The sequence below is a fragment of the Peromyscus maniculatus genome, chromosome 1 (assembly GCF_049852395.1).
Source record: "Peromyscus maniculatus bairdii isolate BWxNUB_F1_BW_parent chromosome 1, HU_Pman_BW_mat_3.1, whole genome shotgun sequence".
Lineage (NCBI taxonomy): Eukaryota > Metazoa > Chordata > Mammalia > Rodentia > Cricetidae > Peromyscus > Peromyscus maniculatus.
Genome location: NC_134852.1, coordinates 193,365,103 through 193,387,687, shown reverse-complemented (window position 1 = coordinate 193,387,687; position 22,585 = coordinate 193,365,103). Strand labels below are relative to the sequence as shown.

The 22,585-nt window shown below is 45.4% G+C and overlaps 1 protein-coding gene across 1 annotated transcript in view; it reads left to right on the top strand.

The window, feature by feature from the left end:
• The window catches only part of Tll2 (tolloid like 2), a 114,466-nt gene that overhangs the window by 48,879 nt on the left and 43,002 nt on the right, over nt 1-22,585 (top strand). Inside the window, exons 4-7 of the mRNA XM_006992415.4 lie at nt 11,667-11,822; nt 15,434-15,551; nt 18,701-18,879; nt 20,268-20,373. Coding sequence (XP_006992477.2) covers nt 11,667-11,822; nt 15,434-15,551; nt 18,701-18,879; nt 20,268-20,373 — 559 coding nt within the window. The remainder of the gene's footprint in view (nt 1-11,666; nt 11,823-15,433; nt 15,552-18,700; nt 18,880-20,267; nt 20,374-22,585) is intronic.

Below are 22,585 nucleotides of genomic sequence, written 5' to 3'. Positions count from 1 at the left end.
CCTCCAAAGTTCTTGCGATTAATGATTAATTTATTCCTCTGAATAGTTGCAAAATATTCCTAGTATGGATAGACAGTTTATCCAGTTGTTCCTTATTGTTACCGTCCACTCCACTTCCAGCTCTTGCAGTGTCTGCAACAAACACACCTGAACACATTACTTTGCATGATTTTAAAAGATTTTTTTTATTTTTAAGTATGTGTATTCATGTGTGTCTCTGTGAGGGTATGGATCTATGGGTGCCCATGGAGACCAAAAGAGAGTGTTGGATCCTCTGGAACTGAGGAGAAAGATGACAAGACTTGGGGAACTATGTGTCCCAGAGAAGGGGAGGGTCCATGAGGCAAGGAAAGACAGCAGATCTGGGGTACACGGGAGGCCATGTAGACCAGAACTGTGGACAGTTGTGAGCACCTGACCTGAAATGGACATTAGGAACCAAACTCATGTCATAGCAAGAGCAGTATTCTTAACCGCTGAACCATCTCTCCAGCCCCACTTAGCATGTTTTTTAATAGATGTTGCAATATTGAGTGTCTCCAAGAATAACAATCCACGTTTCCATAGTAACTTACAAGGGTTATTCCTTTCCCGAGAGCCAGGTATTTTAAACCAATGAGCATTAGCTTATTATTACTTAGTTGGTGTTTCTCTCTGACTGCTGGAGGTTTTGAGCATCTTTTCCTGTGTTTGCTGGTGACCCGGGTGTGCACACTGGTAGTCATCTCTTTGTGTCCTTTGTTTATTTTCCCATTGGGTTGCTGGTCTCCTTCTTCAAGTTGCTTTCTTTTCCAGAGAAGCAGGTTCTTCACCTTCCCCCACCACGCTCTTTGAAGAGACTGCATTTGCTTTCATTGTACAGCCTGTGGCTGGGACCATGAACAGACAGTCCCCTTTAGATTCTTTTTTTTGGGGGCGGGGGTCTGGGGCTGTAGTTAGTTGGAAGAGTGTTTGCATAGCACGCATGAAGCCCTGGGTTTGGTTCCTAGCACCACATAAATTAGATGTCATGGTGCAGGCCTGTGATCCCAGCACTTGGGAGGTAGAGGCAAGAGAACCAGAAGTTCATCCTCAGCTACACAAAACCCTGTCTCAATAAAATCAAAACAAACAAAACATGCACTTTTCTGCTTTGCTTATTTGATATTTAAAAACAATGTCTTTATTAAATTTGAAAATTTCATACAATGTGTTTTTATCTTTTCCCCTCTCCCCCAACTCCTCCCAGATCCACACCACCTAACTTCATGTTCTCTCCTCTCTCTCTCTCTCTCTCTTTCTCTCTCCAACCTATTGAGTCCAGTATGTTGCCCAATTACTCTTGGGTGTGGGGCCTGCTCTGAATTGTGGTCACGCCCTTAAAGAAAACTCCCTCCCTCCCAGCAGCTATCAAATGCCAATAGCGTCTCAGCTAGGAGTGGGGCTCTGTGTCCCACCCCACACACTGGGATTTTGTCTGGCCTGAGATCATGCAGGTCTTATGCATGCTGCAACAATAGCTGTGAGTTCATATATGCCTCTGCCCTGTTGTATCCAGAAAACACGTTTCCTTATAGTCGTACACCTGCTTGGGTCCTTAAAGTACTTCTGCGCTCACTTCCACAATGATCCCTGAGCCTTGGGGTGGGGGCAGGGAGGAGTGTGATATAAATGTCCCATTTAGGGCTGAGCACTCAGAAGTCTTTTATTCTCTGCACATTGACCAGCTTGTGGGTCTTTGTGTTAATTGCCAACTACTGCAAGAAGAATTTCTCTGACGCAGAATTTCTCTGAGATGCACTAGTCTATGGATATAGCAACAACTCATTAGGAATTATTTTAATACTATGGCCTTTAGGTGAAATAACATTAGTAGATTCTTCCCTAGGAAATATTTTCTATCTAACAATAGGTTCTTGGTGCCAATAACAGTGCCAAGTATGGGTTCCAACTCATGGAGCTGGCCTTAAATTCAACCAGAAAATGGTTGGTTACTGCTGTAATATTCATGCCACTGTTGTACAAATGGGCATATCTTGACAGAACAATAATTATTGTCGCTGACAAGGTTCTTATCTGGCTAAGGAAGACTGTGGATTACTATTCTCCCCTGGTAGCACTTTACAGTACCATGAAAGCTAGCCCCTCAGGATGAAGCTTTCAAGTTACTACCTGCTTGGTTTATCCATGTTTTATAATGCCAGTATATGGTGCCTTCAGCTTCTCAGGCCTCAGGCAAACTCAGGGACCCTTCATTTGGCTGCAGGCAAGCAGCACTCGGTGGTAAAGATGGAGCACAGAGCGTGGGCAAGCAGCTGGAGAGCGCTGTTGTCATAGCACCGAAATAGCATAGGTGCCATGTTGAGTTTTCTCTTCCCTGTTTATGCACATAAAAAGCATCCTTGAACTTGGCTTCAGACAATGACATTTCATGATTCCATGGAGTGACTGGACTCAGTGGGGTGCCTCTCCCCCTAATGTCAGCTGGGGTCACTCACTTGACTGCAAGCTGGCAGCTAGCTTGGGTTGGATGGTCTAGACAGCTTAATTGCCCCTCTCCCCTTCAATGATCCAAGTCTACAGCAAGGTGGCTGGTTTATCAAGATGGGGAAAGCACAAGAGAACCACCCATTTTGGGCCTGGACCAGAACCCTAATAATACTATTTCTTCACATTTAACTCAAGCCAAATGTTCAAGTTTAAAGAGAGGGGAGTGGATTCCACTGAATGTGGACATTGGTATGAACTTACAAAGACCAAGGGACTTGCTGGTCCGCGTCGATCACTGTCATTACATCTCATGTTTTCATCAGTAATAGATAGCATTGGGGTATTTGTGTTTACTAGTTTGGGGGGCATGAAAGTCATCCAGTTAAGGCGAGTCAGAAACACTTGGGTTTGAATCCCAGCTCAGCTTTTTAGTAGCTATAACACTGGATACTTTAACTAATTCTTCATTTGAAGCTTGGAGAGAATTAAAATTATTCATTCATATAAAGTGCATATGTAGCTGGAAGTTTTTCTGTGTCCTGCTTAGCCCATGGTCAGGACAAATCTCTCACCTGCCAGTCCTGCAGCCCCTTGGACCCAAATAAATACACACACACACACACACACACACACACACACACACACACACACACACAGAGGCTTATATTAATAAAACTGCTTGGCCTTTAGCTCAGGCCTACCACTGTCTAGCTCTTACATTTCAACTCAGCCCATTTCTGTTAATCTATATGTCGCCACATTTTCCATGGCTTTACCTGTGTGCCATTACATGCTGCTACCTGGATGGCAGGCTGGTGTCTTCTCACTCAGCCTTCCTCTTACCAGCGTTCTCCTTGTCTGATTATCCCACCTATACTTCCTGCCTGGCTCTTGGCCAATCCGCTTTTTATTTATCAACCAATCAGAGCAACACATTCACAGCATACAGAACATCCCACAGCATGCATAACCAAGATTCCCAAAGGTTAAGTGAAGCTCAGCTCTCCATTTTTTGTTTGTTTGTTTGTTTGTTTGTTTTGGAGATTGTCTCACTAGATTGGCCTTGACCTCAGGATACTCCTGCCTCTGCCTCCCCAAATGCTAGGATCCCAGGTGTGCATCACCTAGTTCAGCTTCCATCCACTTCTTTCTTCCCACCTTCCCCTCTAGGAATGACAATACCAGCACTGAGTGCATCATCTACCCCTGGACTGAGACTCCACAGCTGTTCCACAGCTGCACAGAGGACAGGAAGGAATAAGCCTCCTGCAGCCCATTAAAATTCTGAGTCTACTTGGGCTGCATACATGACCAGCACTGTGCAGATGCTAGAGTTTTTGAAGCAGAATGAAGATAACACTTTCCTCTTCCCTCTCATACACCCCTGAAGCCTGCTAGGTCCACAGTGCTGCCCCTCAAATGACCCTGACTTATCTGAAAAAGTCAATGAATGTCAAGACTAGGTCAGCCTCTGTACTCTACATCACAGCTGCAGACAAGTAGGTCTTTAATCCAGGGGAGGAGCAAGACCCTGAAGTTGAAGTAAAGGTGGGTTAAGTCTGTCCCACTCTCCTTCCCATCCCATCCCTCTAGGACACTGCTGGATGCCTGCCTGGGGCACATCTTGTTTTCATTTGAATTGAAGATACGAAATGCCAACCCTAGATCTCTCTTTAATTGCAGAGCCCACCTGTTTTCCACAAATCCAGATGAGACTACCCTAGCAGAAAAGGGAAGCCGAGGGGAATTCCGGGTTAGTTCTAGCAGAGGTTGTTTTCCTGGTACTATGTGGCTTCCTTTAGTACTGAAGGTGGGAATTTGTGCCTGCAGCTTTGCACTGGATTTCTAGGCCACTCACTCAACATTCCCATAAAGCCTTGATCAGAGCAGCCCCTTGTCAGAAATTGAGGGTTTAGCATATACTCGAGTCTGTAATGCTATGTGTGTGTGTGTGTGTGTGTGTGTGTGTGTGTGTGTGTGTGTGTGTGTGCGCGTGCGCACGCAACTGCTGCTAAAATGCATCTTTGCCTAGCTGAGTAGAGCCTGATTTCTAGAACCACATTCATAAGAGAATATGGTCCTTTGCCTTTTGGGACCAAACTGTAAAGCCTTTGTTCCAATGTGAAGAAAAGTAGAAGCTGTTTGCACCCCAAAACAAGGATCCCACAGACATCAGCATTCCAGAATGCCATTCCATACCTGAATCCCTGAGTGTCACATCTGTGTGTCCAGGTACACCTACAGAGCCTGACTAACGTCGGGCCCCCATTTTAACTTGTTCCATCTACAGGCGATCTCCGAAGCTCTGTACAGCTCTTCTTCACCTCAGGGATTGACAGTCTCCATCTGGTTCCATGCTTACCGCACAGCCATGCTGCAGGAAGTAGTCAGGCTCGGGGGGGGGGGGGGGGGGGGGGGAGGGGGTGTTGTGCAGAGCCACACTGGGAATCAACGGCTGTGTTTATCTTGAACATTTATCTTAAATTCACTGCCCCTAAAACTCTTAATCTCAGCCTTTGAGCTTTATCAATGGTTCCCAAACTCCACTGAGCTTTGTCCTCAAGAGGAGCTTTCAAAACTGCAGGTGCCTGGACTCCAGGCCTGTTGGGTCACAGTTTCAGGGCAAGGGCAGATAGTTGTAATTTTTTTTCCCCCAACAGCTTTCTCAGTGTTTCTAAAGTGCACCCAGGTTTGAGAGCCACAGTGTAAGATAATTTACAGCTTCCTTTTCAGCAAGGAACTGCTCTTGAGTCTTCCAAATGGTCAGCAAGACGTGGCTCTGGCCGTTACCTGTGGGGTGAGAGTTTTGCAGATATCTGTACACTCAGGGTGTTTACTTCTAGTGTGTGAGTTGCCACTTGCCTAATGTAAAAATTACAGCAAAGATGCTTGAGAAGTTCGGTCAGTCGTGGCTTGTTTATGGCATGGCTGTGCCTTCAGCTGGAAATGAAATATTGAATAGCAATGGCCGCTTCATTCTTTCAGAGGACATGTCACTCCCAGAGTCAGGGAATTTAAATGGCCTGCATCCCCCCACCCCACTGCACCCCCAGTGTGTTAAATCCTTTCAGATGCCCCTGAGCTCCTCTTGAAATGCAGAGCTCTTGGCCATAATAAATAATTACATCCTTCTATTTGGACTCTGGTTCCAGATAGTAGTAATCCAAGAAAATCCAATAATGACAGTTGCATTAAGATCCCTCTTCCAGGCTAAGCAGAACATCTGTTTAGACATATTTTTAATCGGCAAATGCTTCCTGTGTTGAGTCCTCGGCAAATTAAATTTCTCACTGGACCGAGGGGGAAGCTGTCATTCAATAAGCCATCTCTGGAAATTACACCCCAGTCTGCTTCCAGGTGCACTTAAGATTTTCCCATGCTGACTTGGCCACATAAAACCGGCCCTTACAATGCTGGGTCACGTGTCCATATAGCACAGCTTGTCCAGGCAACATGGGATGCCTCAGCGCTCGTCCCTCGATTGGAGAAGCATTTTTGCCCAAGTCTCCAAAGGAGAATTGGCAGCAGAGGAAAATTAAGGGACTTGTTGAAAACCATATGGGATATGAATAACAAACTTCCACTTGCTACATTTCTCTGCCTGTGATTACTTAAGACAGGATGAGTCTCAGGATGTGAACATTAAGGGTTTTGCTGCTGCCAACCTTTTGGAGAGGTTTCCGCCACAGAACTGTTTGGACTCTTGGGCTGTTTATTTTTAGAATGGCTTGTCTATTTGTTAATTCATTCATTCAAAATACAGAAATATTGAATGCTGCCACCCTCTAGGCACTGTGCAGGCATCTAAAAGAGAGCAACAAAGAAGCCAGCCAGCCAGCCACAGTTCTTGCCCTCATGGGACTTCCGGTCGGCTGCGCCATTTCAAATCTTGAAACAATTAATTCTAAGGCTGGATAGAAAAGTAGGATATGCGTAAGGGGCTGTGTAGAGAGCCTGGTGGACAGTGTGAAGTGGGGAAGGGAGACCCTGCAGCCTGGCTGTGGAGGGAGGTGCCCCAGTGGGTTGCAGCCAAGCAGTAGATGGCCCCATTCACTGTCGCCACATTCAGGTCTTTCCATTTTAAAACGAACAAACAAGTTAGACTCCAGGTGTAGTGACACATGCCTATAGTCCCACCACTCAGGACACAGAGGCAGGAGGATTGCTACAAGTCCAGGGTCAGCTTGGGCTATAGAGAAAGACCCTGTCTTAAAAAAAAAAATTGTTGCCTGGTAGTGGTGGCACATGCCTTTGATCCCAACACTCAGGGAGGCAGAGGCAGGTGGATCTCTGTGAGTTCAAGGCCAGCCTGGTCTATAGAATGAGTTCTAGGACAGCCAGGACTACACAGAAAAACCCTATCTCAAAAAACCAAAAAACCAAAAAAAAAAAAAAAAAATTGTTATGTGAAATCTTTGGAGTTTTCAAGAGTTGGCTTCCAAAGTGAGATGATTTTTTTTTTTAAACACAGTGTGCGCCAGAAGTGTCCAGGCCAAACAAAACACATCTGTGGGTTGAGCTGATCCCAAGACTGCAAGTGTGCGACTTCTGTTCTAGAAATTCGAGCAGTAAAACAGTTTCAGGTTTAAAATGTACTCTATAGCAATTTCTAGGTGTGGAAATAGGGTCAGGGGACTTAAAGGAAGCCGCGTACCGTGTGTGAGCCGTGCTCCGTCCACCCCGGAAGCAGTGCGGTGCCAGGTTCAATGGGCGGAAGGTGAGCGGGCTGATGAGACCAGGGAATGTAAATGCCCAGAAGGTTCCGATGCTGAGGAGACTGTTTAGGCCAGGGGAGCTGGACCGTGACTTGGGGGTCAGGCTGCTGTGTTAACACCAGTGGGACGCCACTGTGGGCTCAGGAGTGTGTGCCCTTCGTAGTATGTGAAGCGGGCAGTGGTGAGTGAACGAACTCCCACATAACACAGAGGTCCTCCAAGGGCTCAGAGGATCGGAATGAAAGCTCGTTGTCTGTCCCAGGCTTGAACAGGAGGAGAGTCTCAATCACAAAGTTTGGTCCTCATGCAGGGGTGGTTTTCAGTCTCCCTGCATGTGCACCCTGTAATTGAGAAATTGATGTAAAAATTCACACGAGACCCCCTAAAATTTCAAGAGTCCTGAAAAAATACAAAGCAAGCCCAGAGCCAGGATCCACAACATACAGCACCCGTGAAGGCGACCCCAAACCTGTGTACCTATGGCCAGTGCTAAATGGACTCGGTAGGCCTTTTAATGTGTGTGTATGTGTGTAAAACATCAGTAATTCCAGGAAAAGCAGTCATGAGTTTGGGAGGGCGTCTGGGACACGTGGGAGGAGCTGGGAGCGGGGTGGGGAAGAGGAAGAGCAGAGACCTTGTAAATAGAGTACTCGTATATTCAATTCTCAGAGATTTTTAAATTGAAAAAATGGCTAGCCTAGAAACAATCCTAAAACACTAGAAACACAGGAAGTTAATCAATGAAGGATAAGTCAGAAGACAACAGAGTAGAGAATTCACTCCAAGAATATGACCATCAGAAGGAATTTTAATAAGCTTGACTAAAATGAGGAGGAAGCCAAAGGAAGAATTTAAAACAGAGGGTGAAAAAAGGATGTTGTTAAAAAGAAGCTACATTTGAAGACGCACTGACTAGGTCTTCAGTAGATGATAGCTCCACCTATCGATGCAGGCGTAAGGTGAAAGGTGTGGTGAACAGAAATGAAGAGACAATTAGTGAAATGGAAAATGGATCCCAGGACACCATGCATTTTAAGCACTCAGAGAAAGATACAAAATGTGAAGACACAAACCAAACCAAACCAAAAAAACAAACAAACAAAAAGGTGCAGAGAGATGGAGGTTTGAATGATCACGTCTAATAGGTAATCAATAGGAATTCTGGAAAGTCAGAGACTGGGAAGAGACAAAACTAATGAGGTTAGAATGGGGTGAAAAATACTGTCAACTTAGGTTTCTGAAATGTCCCAGCTAATCATTGTTTTTAAAAGAGGGGGATAAAGCATTTACGGATAAAGACTGAGAAATGTTATTATCCTCATGAAAGAACAATTAAATTCATTAAAGAATGTAATCCCAGGCCTGAGAAGGTGAAGGGGCCAATGAACAGGAAATTGGAAGGCGTTTGTCTCATAAACATACAAAGTGCTGCTAACAGAGACTGACTGGGGATTTTAGAGCGTGTAAACAGCAACCAGCAAACGTGGAGTCTGGAGTGGCTTTAAGAGTCTCAGGCTGAAACTTGGGGCTCTGGTTTCTTTTGACAAATATTCTAGTCCACTCATTTTTTATTCTTTGCTCAGTTGTGTATGATTATTAAAATTGAAAACCAATGTCAGTGAACAGAAAAAAAGAGTTAGGGAAAATAAAAAAGTAAGTACAGAGAGTTTTCTTAATCTAATTAAAAGCAAGAAAAAGACTGAAAGAAAGACAAAAAAAAAGAAAGCTAGTGAGAGGAGGAAATCAGTGTGGGCATATTAATTACACCAGAAAGAGCTGGACACTTGCTGTCAAGAAGAAATGCACCACAGAGCGTTGACGGCGCACGCCTTTGATCCCAGCACTCAGGAGGCAGAGCCAGGCAGATCTCTGTGAGTTCGAGGCCAGCCTGGTCTACAGAGTGAGTTCCAGGAAAGGCACAAAGCTACACAGAGAAACCCTGTCTCAGAAAGAGAGAGAGAGAGAGAGAGAGAGAGAGAGAGAGAGAGAGAGAGAGAGAGAGAGAAAGAAAGAAAGAAAGAAAGAAAGAAGAGATGTACCTAAAACCAATTAAACTTATGTGCAAAAAATGTCAATGAAACAGGAATAACTCTGGGCTGGAGAGATGTCTCAGTGGTCAAGAGTGCTTGCTGCTCTCCCAGAGGATCCTCCAATTCCATTTCCAAGAGCACATGTCAGGTGGCACATCATCGATTGTAAATCCAGCTTCAGAAAAGCCAGTGTCCTCTCTGGTCTCTGTTGGCACTCACATGTACATGTGGCATGCACTCTCTTGCACATATATACATAAATAAAAATACACCTCAGCCTTATGAATAGGAGTCAGAGAGATGGCTCATTGGGTGAGATATCTGCCACTGATCTGAAAACCTGAATTTCATTCCCAGGACCCACCTGGTGGGAAGAGACCACCAGCTCCAGTAGGTTGTCCTCTGACCTTCACCCACATGGCATGGCATGCATCCCTGCACACACACACACACACACACACACACACGAAGAAAATTTAATAATATGAAAGATTTTTCTGGTTTAGCTTGCTGATATACATATATGGTTAAATGTTAAACAAGCTTGCAACCCAAAACAAATCTTACTTGGTTACGTGTATAGTTCTCTTTCTTTGCTGGTGTGGACACGACATGGTGTAGCTGCTGTGGGAAGCAGCCTGGTAGTTCCTAAAAAAGGTTAAATAGCGCCATGCGATTCATCATTCCACATCCAGAGCATGCTCAGCAGAGTGGAGATCTGTGCCCACCAAAGCAAATGTGCACATGATTTATAACAACCCAAAGTGGAGATGAGTCAGATGTTTAACCAAAGAATTGATAAGCTAAATGTGGTCTACCCCTATGGTGAAATACCACTGAGCCACAAAATAGGATGAGAAACTGATTCGTGCTGTAACTGTGGATGAACCTTGAAAATAAGCCAGAAGAAAGGGGCAGCAGAGTCAGAAGGCTGCTGTGGCCTGATTTTGCTCATATGGAGTGACCAGAACAGTCACAGCCACAGAAACCCAGCAGATCATGGGGTGGCAAAGCAGATGGGGGGGGACCGGAAGTGACTGTGAATGGGGACAGGGTTTGCTTTTCAGTGATGACAAACCCATGCAGTTAGACAGTGGGGTAAATATACTAACACTCATGGAGTTGTACACTATGACAGTGAACGCTGTGGTGGTGAATTATATCTCACTTTTAAGGGAAAAAAAGAAGAAAAGAAACATGAGAAATGGAAAGAGAAGGAAGTAACTAAATAAATGAAATAAAGGAAGGTGAAAAAAGTGAATTTTTAATAGCTGTTTTTTAGGGGACAATGTAAGAACTGGGGAAATTCTCCAAGTAGGAGTAAGGAGGAGTTTTAAGCAAGCTCACTGGATGGCGCTATGGAGGTCCAGCATGGTGTGGATTCAGTCAGGGAATCCCAGCTTGAGCATTCTGCCCCCAAATCTTTACTATTTTGGGGGGCCCTTTTTGGACTCAGAACCTTTTTAATTATATATATATATATATGGTGGGGTGGGTGGATGAGTGGGTGGATGGGTGGGTGGGGTAGGTAGATGGATGGGTGAGGTGGGGTGGGGTGGGTGGGTGGGGTGGTAGATGGGTGGGTGAGGTGGGGTGGGTGGGTGAGGTGGGTGAGGTGGGGTGGATGGGTGGGTGGGGTAGGTAGATGGGTGGGTGAGGTGGGGTGGATGGGTGGGTGGGATAGGTAGATGGGTGGGTGAGGTGGGGTGGGGTGGGTGGGTGAGGTGGGTGAGGTGGGGTGGGGTGGGTGGGTAGGTGCACTGAGTGCAGTGCCCAGGCAAGACAGAAGAGGATGTTGACTCCCCTGGAGCCACTTGACTTGGGTGCTGGGAACTGAACTCAAGTCTGCAACTCAACTCAGTATGTGCTCTTAACCACTGAGCTACCTCCCCAGCCCTGGACTCAGCAACAAACTCCATTTGTTTCCTTCATGTTTCATTTAAGGGCCTAGACATCACTGAGACCTGGAAGATTTTAGGAGGCTCTGTTTTTTCAGTAATCAATTTACAAAGACTCTAATCTCACCCGCTGCCAGGATCGCAGACTGGTTAGCTTTTCCCAAATTATTTCAAAGTCGGTGACAGACATTCTTAGGTCAGGGCTAAGGACTGAGTCTGCTTGCTCTCCCTGTTGTGTGGTGTGTTGGCCCCACAGAGGGTTCAGAGTTATCTGGGCCCTCTTCATTCTAAACTTCCCTGGGGGAGAGGCTTTTTCAGGACCCCAAACAAGCCAGACTCTCTGTGGTCAGAAGCCCAGGGTCTCTACACATATTCTTCTCTGGGTCTGAAACATTACTTCCCAGGGTCCTAAAAAGCCTTTGTGGGTGAAATGCTCCCTTAGGACACAGGTTTCCCACCCCTTGTGGCAATTTACCATCAGCAGAACTTTAAGTTTAGGTGTAACTTACAGAAGACTTTGTGGCACAGTAACCGATCCGTTGACCGTATTGCAGATGGCAAGGATGACGTCACCCTTTTGCCTGGCCTTGGGACCTCAGACACCACAGCTAAGACCTTCTCTGCCCGGATCCGAAGAGCCACAACATCACGGACAGAGCGGATATGGCCTGGAGGGGTCATTCCTTACGTCATCGGAGGGAACTTCACTGGTCAGTAGCCCTAGATGTGACCCCATTGGAGCCAGGGAATCCTCCGAGGAGGGACTCTGGGAATGAGCAGCTTCTGGGACCACGGCAGTCCCACCAGCTAAGGGGCCTTTGTAGCCATATAGCCTGGCCCACCAGGTCTCTGCTGGGGCTGTGACTGCAGAGGTCACCCTGTTCTGAAGGCTTGGAGCAGAGAGGGGATTCTTACAGTCTAGCCTTAAATGGCTGCAGGGCCTATGCAGTAAGCAGGAGGAAGACAGGCGAGGAGCTGTCCATGGTGGCTCCCCGGCCTCAGCCTGGATTAGCAGCATGGACCTGGTAGTCCTTGGGCACAGGAGCAATGCTCCACGTGGTAACCAGGGGCTGCCTAGGTATCATGGTAGCACACAATGTGGTATGACTTCCTGGTCTGTATCCTGGCTCTACCTCACAATCACTTACCATCTCTGCCTACAGTTCGCTGTTCTGAGTGGGGATGGTGCTAGGGAATGAAATGAGTTAATACCGATAGGAACTTAAGACTTGTGTTCAATGCATCCTGGTATTGTCTTTGGGCTATGTAAATCACCTAGACTGAGGCTGAGGCTGCTGCTCCTGGCCTTGGGCCCTCCCTGCAGAGCCCTGCCTCCTTTTCTTTCCTCTTTCCTCCTTGCTCAGAGCCTCAGCAGCCACCGTCTTGTTACAGGGCCTGCCCATCTCCAGCTCTTCAGCATACTTATTCTGCCTTTCCGTCCCTGAGGCACAACCCCAGACCTTTGCCTGGCTGGCTTCTGATCAAGTGATACACCCACAGACAATCCCACTGACTTCCCACCACCCCTGCCAGCTGTTCAGTGTCCCAGCTTCCTCTGTAACCTTAACCTCATTCATCAAGACCCAAAGTTTCTTCATTTCTATTTGTGTTTACTGGTCTCTGCCCAAGCTCTGAGGGATCAGGGAATAGTACCCCTTTTCTTTCCTATATGTCCAGCACCTAGGACAGTGCCTGGTTTAGAGGCTGGACTCCCCAAATCTGCCTACAGCAAGCTTACACTACATCACTGGCCAGATGCCTGAACAAAAAGCCCCATTGAGTGAGTGCCCCAGTCTCTCAGTGCCTTTATTAGTTGGGCTACTGTGGCTTCTGTAAGAGGTGGCTGATGGAGGCAGATGGCCCAATGACTTGCCACAGCCACTGAGAACTCTGAATGAGCAAGTTAGCAGCAGATTGGCAGACCTGAGAGGATGAACAGAGTCTGGGAGAGGTGGGGACTTTCCTGGGCTACCCTACCGCTCTGCTTGGTGACAGCACTCCAGCTTCCAAGTACTTAATCAGGGACTGCCATAAGAAAATGGAGAAGCCTTCTCCCTGTCATCCAGACTGACAGAGAAAGTCACACACTCAGAGATTAAAAAGTATCCCTATGAGCAGCTGCCACTGCTCTTTGGTACACACATACACTGCACTCTTTCTGGACCGGAGTGCTCTGTGTTCTTCTGACCAACAATTTATATTACCTTCATCAACATGAGCTAATTTTTTATATTAAAATATTTTGTATAGGACTTCATGTGATTATATAATTAGTAGGATTGCTATTTTGATAAGTGCTTGAGCTACAAATAATGTGAAATTTAGTATGTCAAGATGTCGAATAAATAGACAGCCAAGTTAATCTTATGTGCATTATTTTTGAGAGACAATATAACACTATACCCACATTATATTCTAGACTATGGTGGGAATTTTCCTCATTTTAATCTATCTATCTATCTATCTATCTATCTATCTATCTATCTATCTATCTATCTATCTATCTATCTATCTATCTATTTTGCATCATTCTAAACTCAGGGCTCTGCTCCATCACCCTTTGTACTTCTCAATTATTTGTTTCTAGAAACTTCTCATTGCTTCTAGCAAAGTTAAAATATTTTTTGTTCTGATATCTTGATAGATATTGGAGAAGGCTTATTGAGTTTGCATGAGTGTCAGCTTGGGGTTTTATTATTCAATAACTTTCCAATCAAGGAATTCTGAAGACAGAGTCTGAAAAAGTATGAAATTCACCTGCTTTCAAAGTCCTTACAGGAAATCAAGACTGAATAACCCAGAAAACACTGAAACACCTTCAAAGTGCATAGATACGTGTGTGTGCAAAGACAATTATAGAGTGCACAGGAGCACTCTTCTGAGGGTATGCAAATAGACTTATAGAGTACATGGGAGCAATCTCCTGAAAGTGTGAAAATAGACTTATAGAATGTATGGGAGCACGCTCCTGAGGGCATGCAAATAGACTTATAGAATGCATGGGAGCACTCTCCTGAGGGTATGCAAATAGACTTATGGAGTGCATGGGAGCACTCTCCTGAGGGTGTGCAAATAGACTTATGGAGTGCTTGGGAGCACTCTTCTGTAAGTGTGACAGAAAATGAGGGCAGAATTTCATGCTGGGGAGAGGGCTCCCTCTAATCTAGAAACCTACAACCACCAGGTAAGTGACCTGGGTAAGACAAATGTTTAGAAAAATAATTTTAATACAAAGGAAAAGCTGGGGAGCCTAGGACATCATCTGCTGTTAGCAACCCTTCCAATCCCTAGACTCCAAGTCTCTAAGTTTTGGCTTTTCAGAACAGCTATTCCTTCCTTCCTTCCTTCCTTCCTTCCTTCCTTCCTTCCTTCCTTCCTTCCTTCCTTCCTTCCTTCCTTCCTTCCTTCCTTCCTTCCTTCCTTCTTCCTCCCCCCTCTCCTCCTCTCTCTCTCTCTCTCTCTCTCTCTCTCTCTCTCTCTCTCTCTCTCTCTCTCTCCTTCTTTCTTTCTAATGAGTGTTTTGCCTACATGTTTGTCTGTGCACCACGTGCATGCAGTATTTGCAGAGGCCCAAAGAGGGTGTCAGATACCCTGGGACTAGATTTACAGACAACTGTGAGCTGCCTTGTTGGTGCTGGGAACTGAACCTGAGTCCACTGGAAGGGGCAGCAAGTGCTTTTAACCACTGAGTCATCTTTCCAGCCCCCACCCCCTTTGACAAGATCTTGTAAAGTCACCCTGGCTGGATGAAACTCACTATGTAGATAAGACTTGCCCTGAACTTACGGGATGCTCTTAACTCTGTCTTCTGAGTGATTGGATTACAGACATATGTCAGCATCCTCAGCAAAGGGAACTGTGAGTCCCAATGGATTTCTATTCTCAGTCACCAAAAAAGCTTTTAAAAATAATTTAAAATATTTGACTAACATATATATATATAAGGTATTTTAAGTGTTGACCTGATACATGTATAATGAAACATTGTATAATGATCCCCACAACCCAATTAATTAACACATCCATCACCACCACCCCTAGTTACAGCTCTCTCTCTCTCTCTCTCTCTCTCTCTCTCTCTCTCTCTCTCTCTCTCTCTCTCTCTCTCTCTGTGTGTGTGTGTGTGTGTGTGTGTGTGTGTGTGTGTGTGTGTAATGATGACACTTCAAATCTCTCTTAAGCCTCAAGTGAAAAAACACAGCATTATCAGCAGGATTTTTTAAAAATCAGAGCAAACTTTGTCTTAAGACTGTGCCTTCTTGTCTAAAGAGGGTGCAATGTGCCCAGGAGTGAAGTGACCACCCTTGCCCTGTTGTTTCAGGCAGCCAGAGGGCCATTTTCAAACAGGCCATGAGACACTGGGAGAAACACACCTGTGTGACCTTTGTGGAGAGGACCGACGAGGAAAGCTTCATTGTGTTCAGTTACAGGACCTGTGGGTAAGCATGGAGGAAGACTGCCTCAGCGAAGGACCAGGTGACAGATGCAAGGACGTGTGGGTCTGGAACTTTCTGTCACACTGTGCATTTCCACTGAGATACGATGTGTGGGAGGCCGGGGTTTGCTGGAAGCTCTTTGTCCTCAGTGGAAGCAGGTGAGTTCAGAGCGTGCCTCCGGGGGGACTCGGTGCTGATGGGTCCTGTCACCAGGACAGCATGGCTGATGATTCATGTGGAGACAGACTTAGGTCAGTGACTCTGCTGAAGAATGGACAGCTGATGAAGTGGCTGGCAGGTTCTCCCTGCTCACAAGGGGGTGTTGGAATGTACGAACATCTGCCTCTTTAGAGGCCCGTCTCCTCCGTCATATCCTGTGTGTCCTTTCACCCACTCCCCATCCTTCCCATCCCCTAACGTCCACTCTTCGTCACCTTTCTAGATTATTATATTTTACTCACATTTACCCTTGTTTACACATACACATTATAGGCCAGGGTCTGCATGTGAGCGAGAACATGCAGTTTTTGTCTTTCTGAGTTTAGATCACCTTGCTTAATATTATACTCTCTAGATCCATCCATTTTCCTGATTTTACTTTTCTTCATAGCCGAATAGCATTCGGTTGTGTATATGTACCACGTTTTCATTATCCACTGATCTGTTGATAGGCCCTAGGCTGGTTCTGTTTCTTTACTGTCATGAATACAGACAACAGCAATAAATACAGATCGTAAAGTCTCTGTGGTAGGCTACAGGGCTCATGGGTACATGTCCAGGCGTGGCCCCACTGGACAGAACCATAACTTTTTAAATTTTTAAAAATAATTTATTTAACTTTATTTTATGTGCATGAAGGTATCAGATCCCTTGGAACTGGAGTTACAGACAGCTGTGAGGTGCCATGTGGGTGCTGGGAACTGAACCCGGGTCCTCTGGGAGAACATCTAGTGCCTTTAACCACTAAGCAATCTCTCCAGGTCCCAGAACAATAACTTTTAAAGAAACTGATAAACAGAGGAAGAAATTCTCTCCCTCTAAGCACCAACTCTGGACTCTCATAAGGAATTTCTTTAGATCTTTCAATGTTATTTTGATACTGAAACTTCCCAGACGGTGAGCGAAAGAACATTTTCAAACTTTAGAGAAGTATCATGGAGTTGCTTGCTGTCCTGAAAGCACCCATAATAGATGAAGAAATTAACAAGGTACAGCTGTACCTCACACGAATAGCTATGGAAAATTCCAATTAAGATGCTAGAATTCCCAGTGAAGAGTAGCAGAGGGGCTACCTGTCAGTTGTGTAGAGCGTAAGACCCACTTGTAAGCAGGAAGTCTGCTCACATGACTGACAGATCAGAAAGAAGACGGCATCTGGTTGACCAACATGCACTTTCTATTTCAAAAAAAGTAACTACAGTGTCACAGTGAATAGATGCCAGCTGTTAAAGTGTGTGTGTTTTCATGTATGGAGATAGCTTTATATCCCTATGTGTATATTTTATGTATGCTTGAGAACATATTGCTCCTAGAAGTATTTCTGTTAGAATCAGGGATAATTCAAAGAGATTTCCAATCTCCACAATTATTTAACACTGCTCTGGAAATGCTAATATGCCTAGACTGGAGAGTGAACTCAACACTGTGAAGATTGGCGGGAACAAAGCCAAGGTTGCATTACTGAGAGTTAATGTGACCATGTGCCTGGAAACCCAGAAAGTCAACTGAGAAATTTAAAACCTAAGAGACTCCACTAAGGTGACTGATCACAAAATGAGTGAAAAGTTCAACATGTTCTTTATTCATGCTTGTCTGGTAGATTTGTATAATGGGAAAATATAACTTTTTTGTTGTTTTTGGATAAGGATTGGATGTAGGAGTGAAAGTCTTTTGCAACATGGACATGTATGTTTACATGCTCAATAGATAATGTGTGGGTGATGGGATAATTGAATGTTTTAATTCCTTTTTAAAAATGATTTGTCTTAGGTGTATGAGTGTTTTGCCTGCATGTACAATGTGCCCCTCATGAAGGCCTGGTGTCTTCAGAGTCCAGAAGAGAGCATCAGATTCCTGGAAGCTGACATCACAGGCAACTGAGATGCCAGCCTGGAGGCTGGGAACTGAACTCAGGCCCTCTAGAAGAGCAGCAAGTGCTCTTGAGCACTGAGCCATCTCTCCAGCACCTTTGATTTCTTTTTGATTTTGATTCTTTTTTTAATCTTTATTGAAATAGTCTGATAAGTCTGGTGCAGTGGCATACATCTGTTATCCCAGCACTCCAGAAGATGAGACTGTGGTATTAAGAATTTAAGGTCAGCCTGGGCTACATAATGAGTTCTAGGCTACCCTAGGCTACATAGTTGAACAATAATACAAAAGGGCTGGAGAGATACCTCAGTGTGCAAGAGTGCTTTCCCTGGGAGCTTGAGGATCTAAGCTTGAATTTCTAGAACCCACTTCATTCTCTGTTAAACCCATGTATGTGCAAGGGTTTGCACACCCTCACACTCTCACCACACACACACACACACACACACACACACACACACACACACACACACACACACATTATCCCTCCCCAAACACACCACCAACAAAACAGTAATAAAACTCTCATAAAACCAGCATATTAGGAATAACGAGTAAGTATTTTTTGAAAAAAAAAATAACTGTGCCCAGTATAGACTCTCACTAAGGTCACTAGCAGTGGTGGCATCCAGGGGCACCCTTTCTGGAACTCAGCCACCTACTTCTTGTCTCTTTTTGTCCTCAAAGAAGGTCCCAAGAACACACAACTTAGGAGAGAGATGGGTGTGGGCATGCTTCATTCTGGGTAGGAAGGTCATTTCTATCTTCAGGTTCTAAATGGGATCTGTGATCACCAAAAGGCGGAGATGCGTTTGAGGGAAATGGTGGTCTTGTTGCGGGGGAGTTAGACAATGAAAATGCTTCCACCTCTGAAATTCTCTCTCTCTCTCTCTCTCTCTCTCTCTCTCTCTCTCTCTCTCTCTCTCTCTCTCTCTCTCTCTCTCTCTTTCTTTTTTTTAAATACGCCTTTACACCCTGGGTGGCAAGATGAAGTGGGACAGGGCTTGCCTCTCTCCTTTAGTATCCTCAAGCCCACTAATCTCCGTATTTCGATCTCCCAGCTGTTGCTCCTACGTGGGACGCCGAGGAGGAGGCCCACAGGCCATATCCATTGGGAAAAACTGTGACAAGTTCGGCATTGTGGCGCACGAGCTGGGCCACGTGGTTGGGTTCTGGCATGAACACACTCGGCCAGACCGAGACCAGCATGTCACCATCATCAGAGAAAACATCCAGCCAGGTAAGGGATCATGAGTGGAGTCCAGAAACCATCAAGGTTGGGACAGCCACAGGCTAGGGGACAGTGGGAGGAGGCTTGTAGCTAACTGGAAGTAGTGACCTAACTTTGTAGGTGCTTGATATGAATCCTACCACCTGCAGCCTTCCTGAGAACATATCTCCTGAAGAGTGTGGCTTATAACGGAATAGAAACCATGGTTCTTCATGTTGTAAAGGAAAATGAAATCCAATCCAAGTTCCTAAGCAGTGTAAGGGCTGGTTAGCCAAAAGAGGAGCTCTCTTTGCTTTCCTGAGTCTCTTTTGCCACGCAATGGAGCCTTTGAAACTGCAATGCACCAAGATACAAATGCATGTGAAAAATAGTACCTGGCCTAGAAGCATTCTGCCCCAAGGCAGACAGCATGCACAGATCAAACATGTATGCATTTATTCATGTCAGATGATTTGATGTAAAAGTTTGCATTGGAGCCTGGTGAGGTAGTACTTGCTTATAAGCCATGCGCTAGGGCAATTAAGGTAGGAGGATCACAAGTTGGAGGCTAGCCTAAACTTAGAGTGAATTCAAATCCATCTCAGTCAACTAATAAGACCTTGCCTCAAAGAAACACACACAAAAAACTACAACCAAAAAGTCAATATTGAATACGAAAGTAGCTAGCTGAGTAACATAGTTGCCTTAAATCTGCTTTGTGGTATGTAAGTGTACATGTGTGTTCACATGTTTGTGGCATGTGGAAGCCAGAGAACAACCTTGGATGTTACTCCTCAGGGCCTTTTCGTATTATTTTTTTGAGACAAGGTTTCTCAGTACCCTTGAGCTTGCCAAGGAGGCTAGGATGGCCAGTAAGCCCTAGGGATCCACACATCTCTGTCCCCAAGGTTAGAGCTACAATCATGTGCCACCAAGCCAGCTTTTTTACATGGGTTCCGGGACTCGAACTCAAGTTATCATGGTTATGAGGCAAGAACATCCTCAACCAAGCTCCCCAGGTTGCTTTAAACCACAAACATTTGGGATTCAACCTTCTGATTTATTTTCTTGTTTCTTCACATTGCAAGATCAGAAATTTCTTTTGCGGGGGGGGGGGGTGTTCCTTTTAAATGAAATATTTTGGACAAGTAGACAGAGTGCTAATCTATCTGCAAGCAGAGTTGGAAGTTTCAAGTGGCATTTGGGGAGGGGTGTTGGCTAGTGGGGCAGAGAGAACACAGGGCTTGCCCAATGTTTCAAAGTCTATTACATACAACCACCCTAAGCCCACACATCCTGTTATCTGGCCACTCAGACAACACAAGCTCTGGGAAATTGCCTGGGCCCTCCTTCTCCCCGCAGCTTCCTTTTGGGTAGTGCCTTATTTCCATAGTCCTTAACAGAGTGCTGTGTCACAGGTCAGGAGTACAATTTCTTAAAAATGGAAGCCGGTGAGGTGAGCTCTTTGGGAGAGACCTATGACTTCGACAGCATCATGCATTATGCCAGGAACACCTTCTCAAGGTAGGACCACCTGTTTTTATTGCACCTGCCTCAGGCTTGGGTCTGAGGAGTCCTAAGGTCTGTGGAGAGTGAGCAGGTCTCGGCATGCTCCTTCCATGGCTGGCCTGTCCATCCTTGAAATACAGTGGCCTCTGGGCTGCAGTGAAATACAATCTAATCATGTTCTTGCTAATAGGATTGAGCCCTGTTGTGAAGCTGGCATTCCATCATGCCCTCATGTCACAAGGAGCAAACTGGAAAAGAAATTATGGAGAGGTCATCTGGGAGGATAACCTAGAGGCTTTTTGTAAAATTCCCATTGGGCAGGGGCATCTGTAATACACATCCTAAACAAATCAGAAAGTGCTTGCCATTGTCCTAGAAGAGGCTGTTTATTGGAAACCAGGCGTGTCAGAGAATGAATGGCTGTAAATCATGGGTTCTTTTTAGAGACAAAGAAAACTAACATCTAGCCATCTTGAGAAAGCACAGGTGCCCAGATCATAGTGAGAACAAGGAGGCAGGTTCCCTGCTTTCAGTCTCAGGGAATGGTATTATTCACCAGAGAAGGGTGGACCTGCTATTTACCTCAGGCACTCTTGGGGTCTGTCCCATGTGTGTGGCTTGGAGATGTTAAGTATTCTCCATACTGCTCTTGCATCTAGATCACATAAGTGTTCTGTGCAGAGAGGAGCATCCCCAGTAATCCCAGCTGATAGGTCTTCCCAGACCTTAAGGAAACACTTAAAAGTAAAAAGAAACACCACAAATATTTTTATCTTCTTGGCTGTTAAGCATCCCCTTAACATCTGTCTGTTCATTTATCTAATCCTTCCTCCTAGAAAGGTCCAAGATGGTTTCCAACACACACACACACACACACACACACACACACACACACACACACACACACACACACACACGACAACAAGGGTTAGGTGTGAAGACAGAGAGCTGTGTTGAAGTCTGGAATAAATTCAATGCTCAGAATACATGTCAGTAGGATGTGAAGGTTTTGTCAGCATGGACAGCAAATCCTGCTTGTGTTTTCTAGTAGGCAAAGCAAAGAGGAAAACCAGGTCATTTCCTGAGTCTCCATGTGTCAGGGTTAAAGGGAGCCATTGGCCTGGGAGTGTTGGCTCTGGACAGGAAACTGACCACTGAGAGCTCTTTGGTTCTTGGGCAAGGCAACCTCTCCATGAGGTTACCAGACCAGTAAATCCCAAGTTCCTTGGCCACTAGTCTGCTTCAGTTCTGACCTGCCTGTTGCACCCAAGCAGGGATCCCAGCCCCCTAACCAGAGGGTGCTGCACAATTCAGAGTCTCAGACAGTCTCCTTATAAGATGGGAAGCCCAGCTGCTCCCTGAGCCCTTTCTAGCTCCAGCCTCTGTGCAGCAATCTCTTAGTCTAGGGTAGGTGAGTGTGGAGTTGACAGGTGACCCTGTGCATTGCCACACAGGAAATCTGAAGTGAAAGAACTTCCTCTCCTAGACCAGTAAACTAGATTTGAGAGGTCCATTCTGGGGTTGAGTGGTGGTCTGATTTTCTTTATGTTGCTGTGATAAAATACTCTAACCAAAAGCAACTTAGAAGGAATAGATTTATTTCATCTTATACTTCCAGATCATAGTGCATCACTGAGGGAAGTCAGAGCAGGAACTTGAAGAGGAAACCATAGAGGAACACTGCTTTCTGGCTCACACCATAGGACCATGCTTGCTTTGTCTGTTCTCTCTCTCTCTCTCTCTCTCTCTCTCTCTCTCTCTCTCTCTCTCTCTCTCTCTCTCGATTTATGTACTTTTATTTCATACATATGCATGATTTGCCTGCATGTATCTAAGTGTACCACACCCATTCTTGGTACCCTCAGAGGCCAGAGAGGGCATTGGATCCCCTAAAACTAGAATTATAGACTGATGTTGCTACCATGTAGGTACTGGGAACCAAATCTCAGTCTTCTGAAAGACCAGCAAGTTCTCTGAACTACTGAGCCATCTCTCCAACTCCCTAGCTAGCTTTCTTATAACAGCCCAGGGTTACCTTCCCAGGGAATAGTGCCACCCACAGTGGACTGTGTCCACCTACATCAATTAACAATCAACACAGTCCTTACAGGCATGCCCACCAACCAATTTGATTTAGACAATTCTCTCAGATGACTCTAGTCTATGTCAAGTTGATAGTTGAAGACAGCTAGAAGAGGGAGCAAGTCCCAACAAGCCTGTGGAGTGG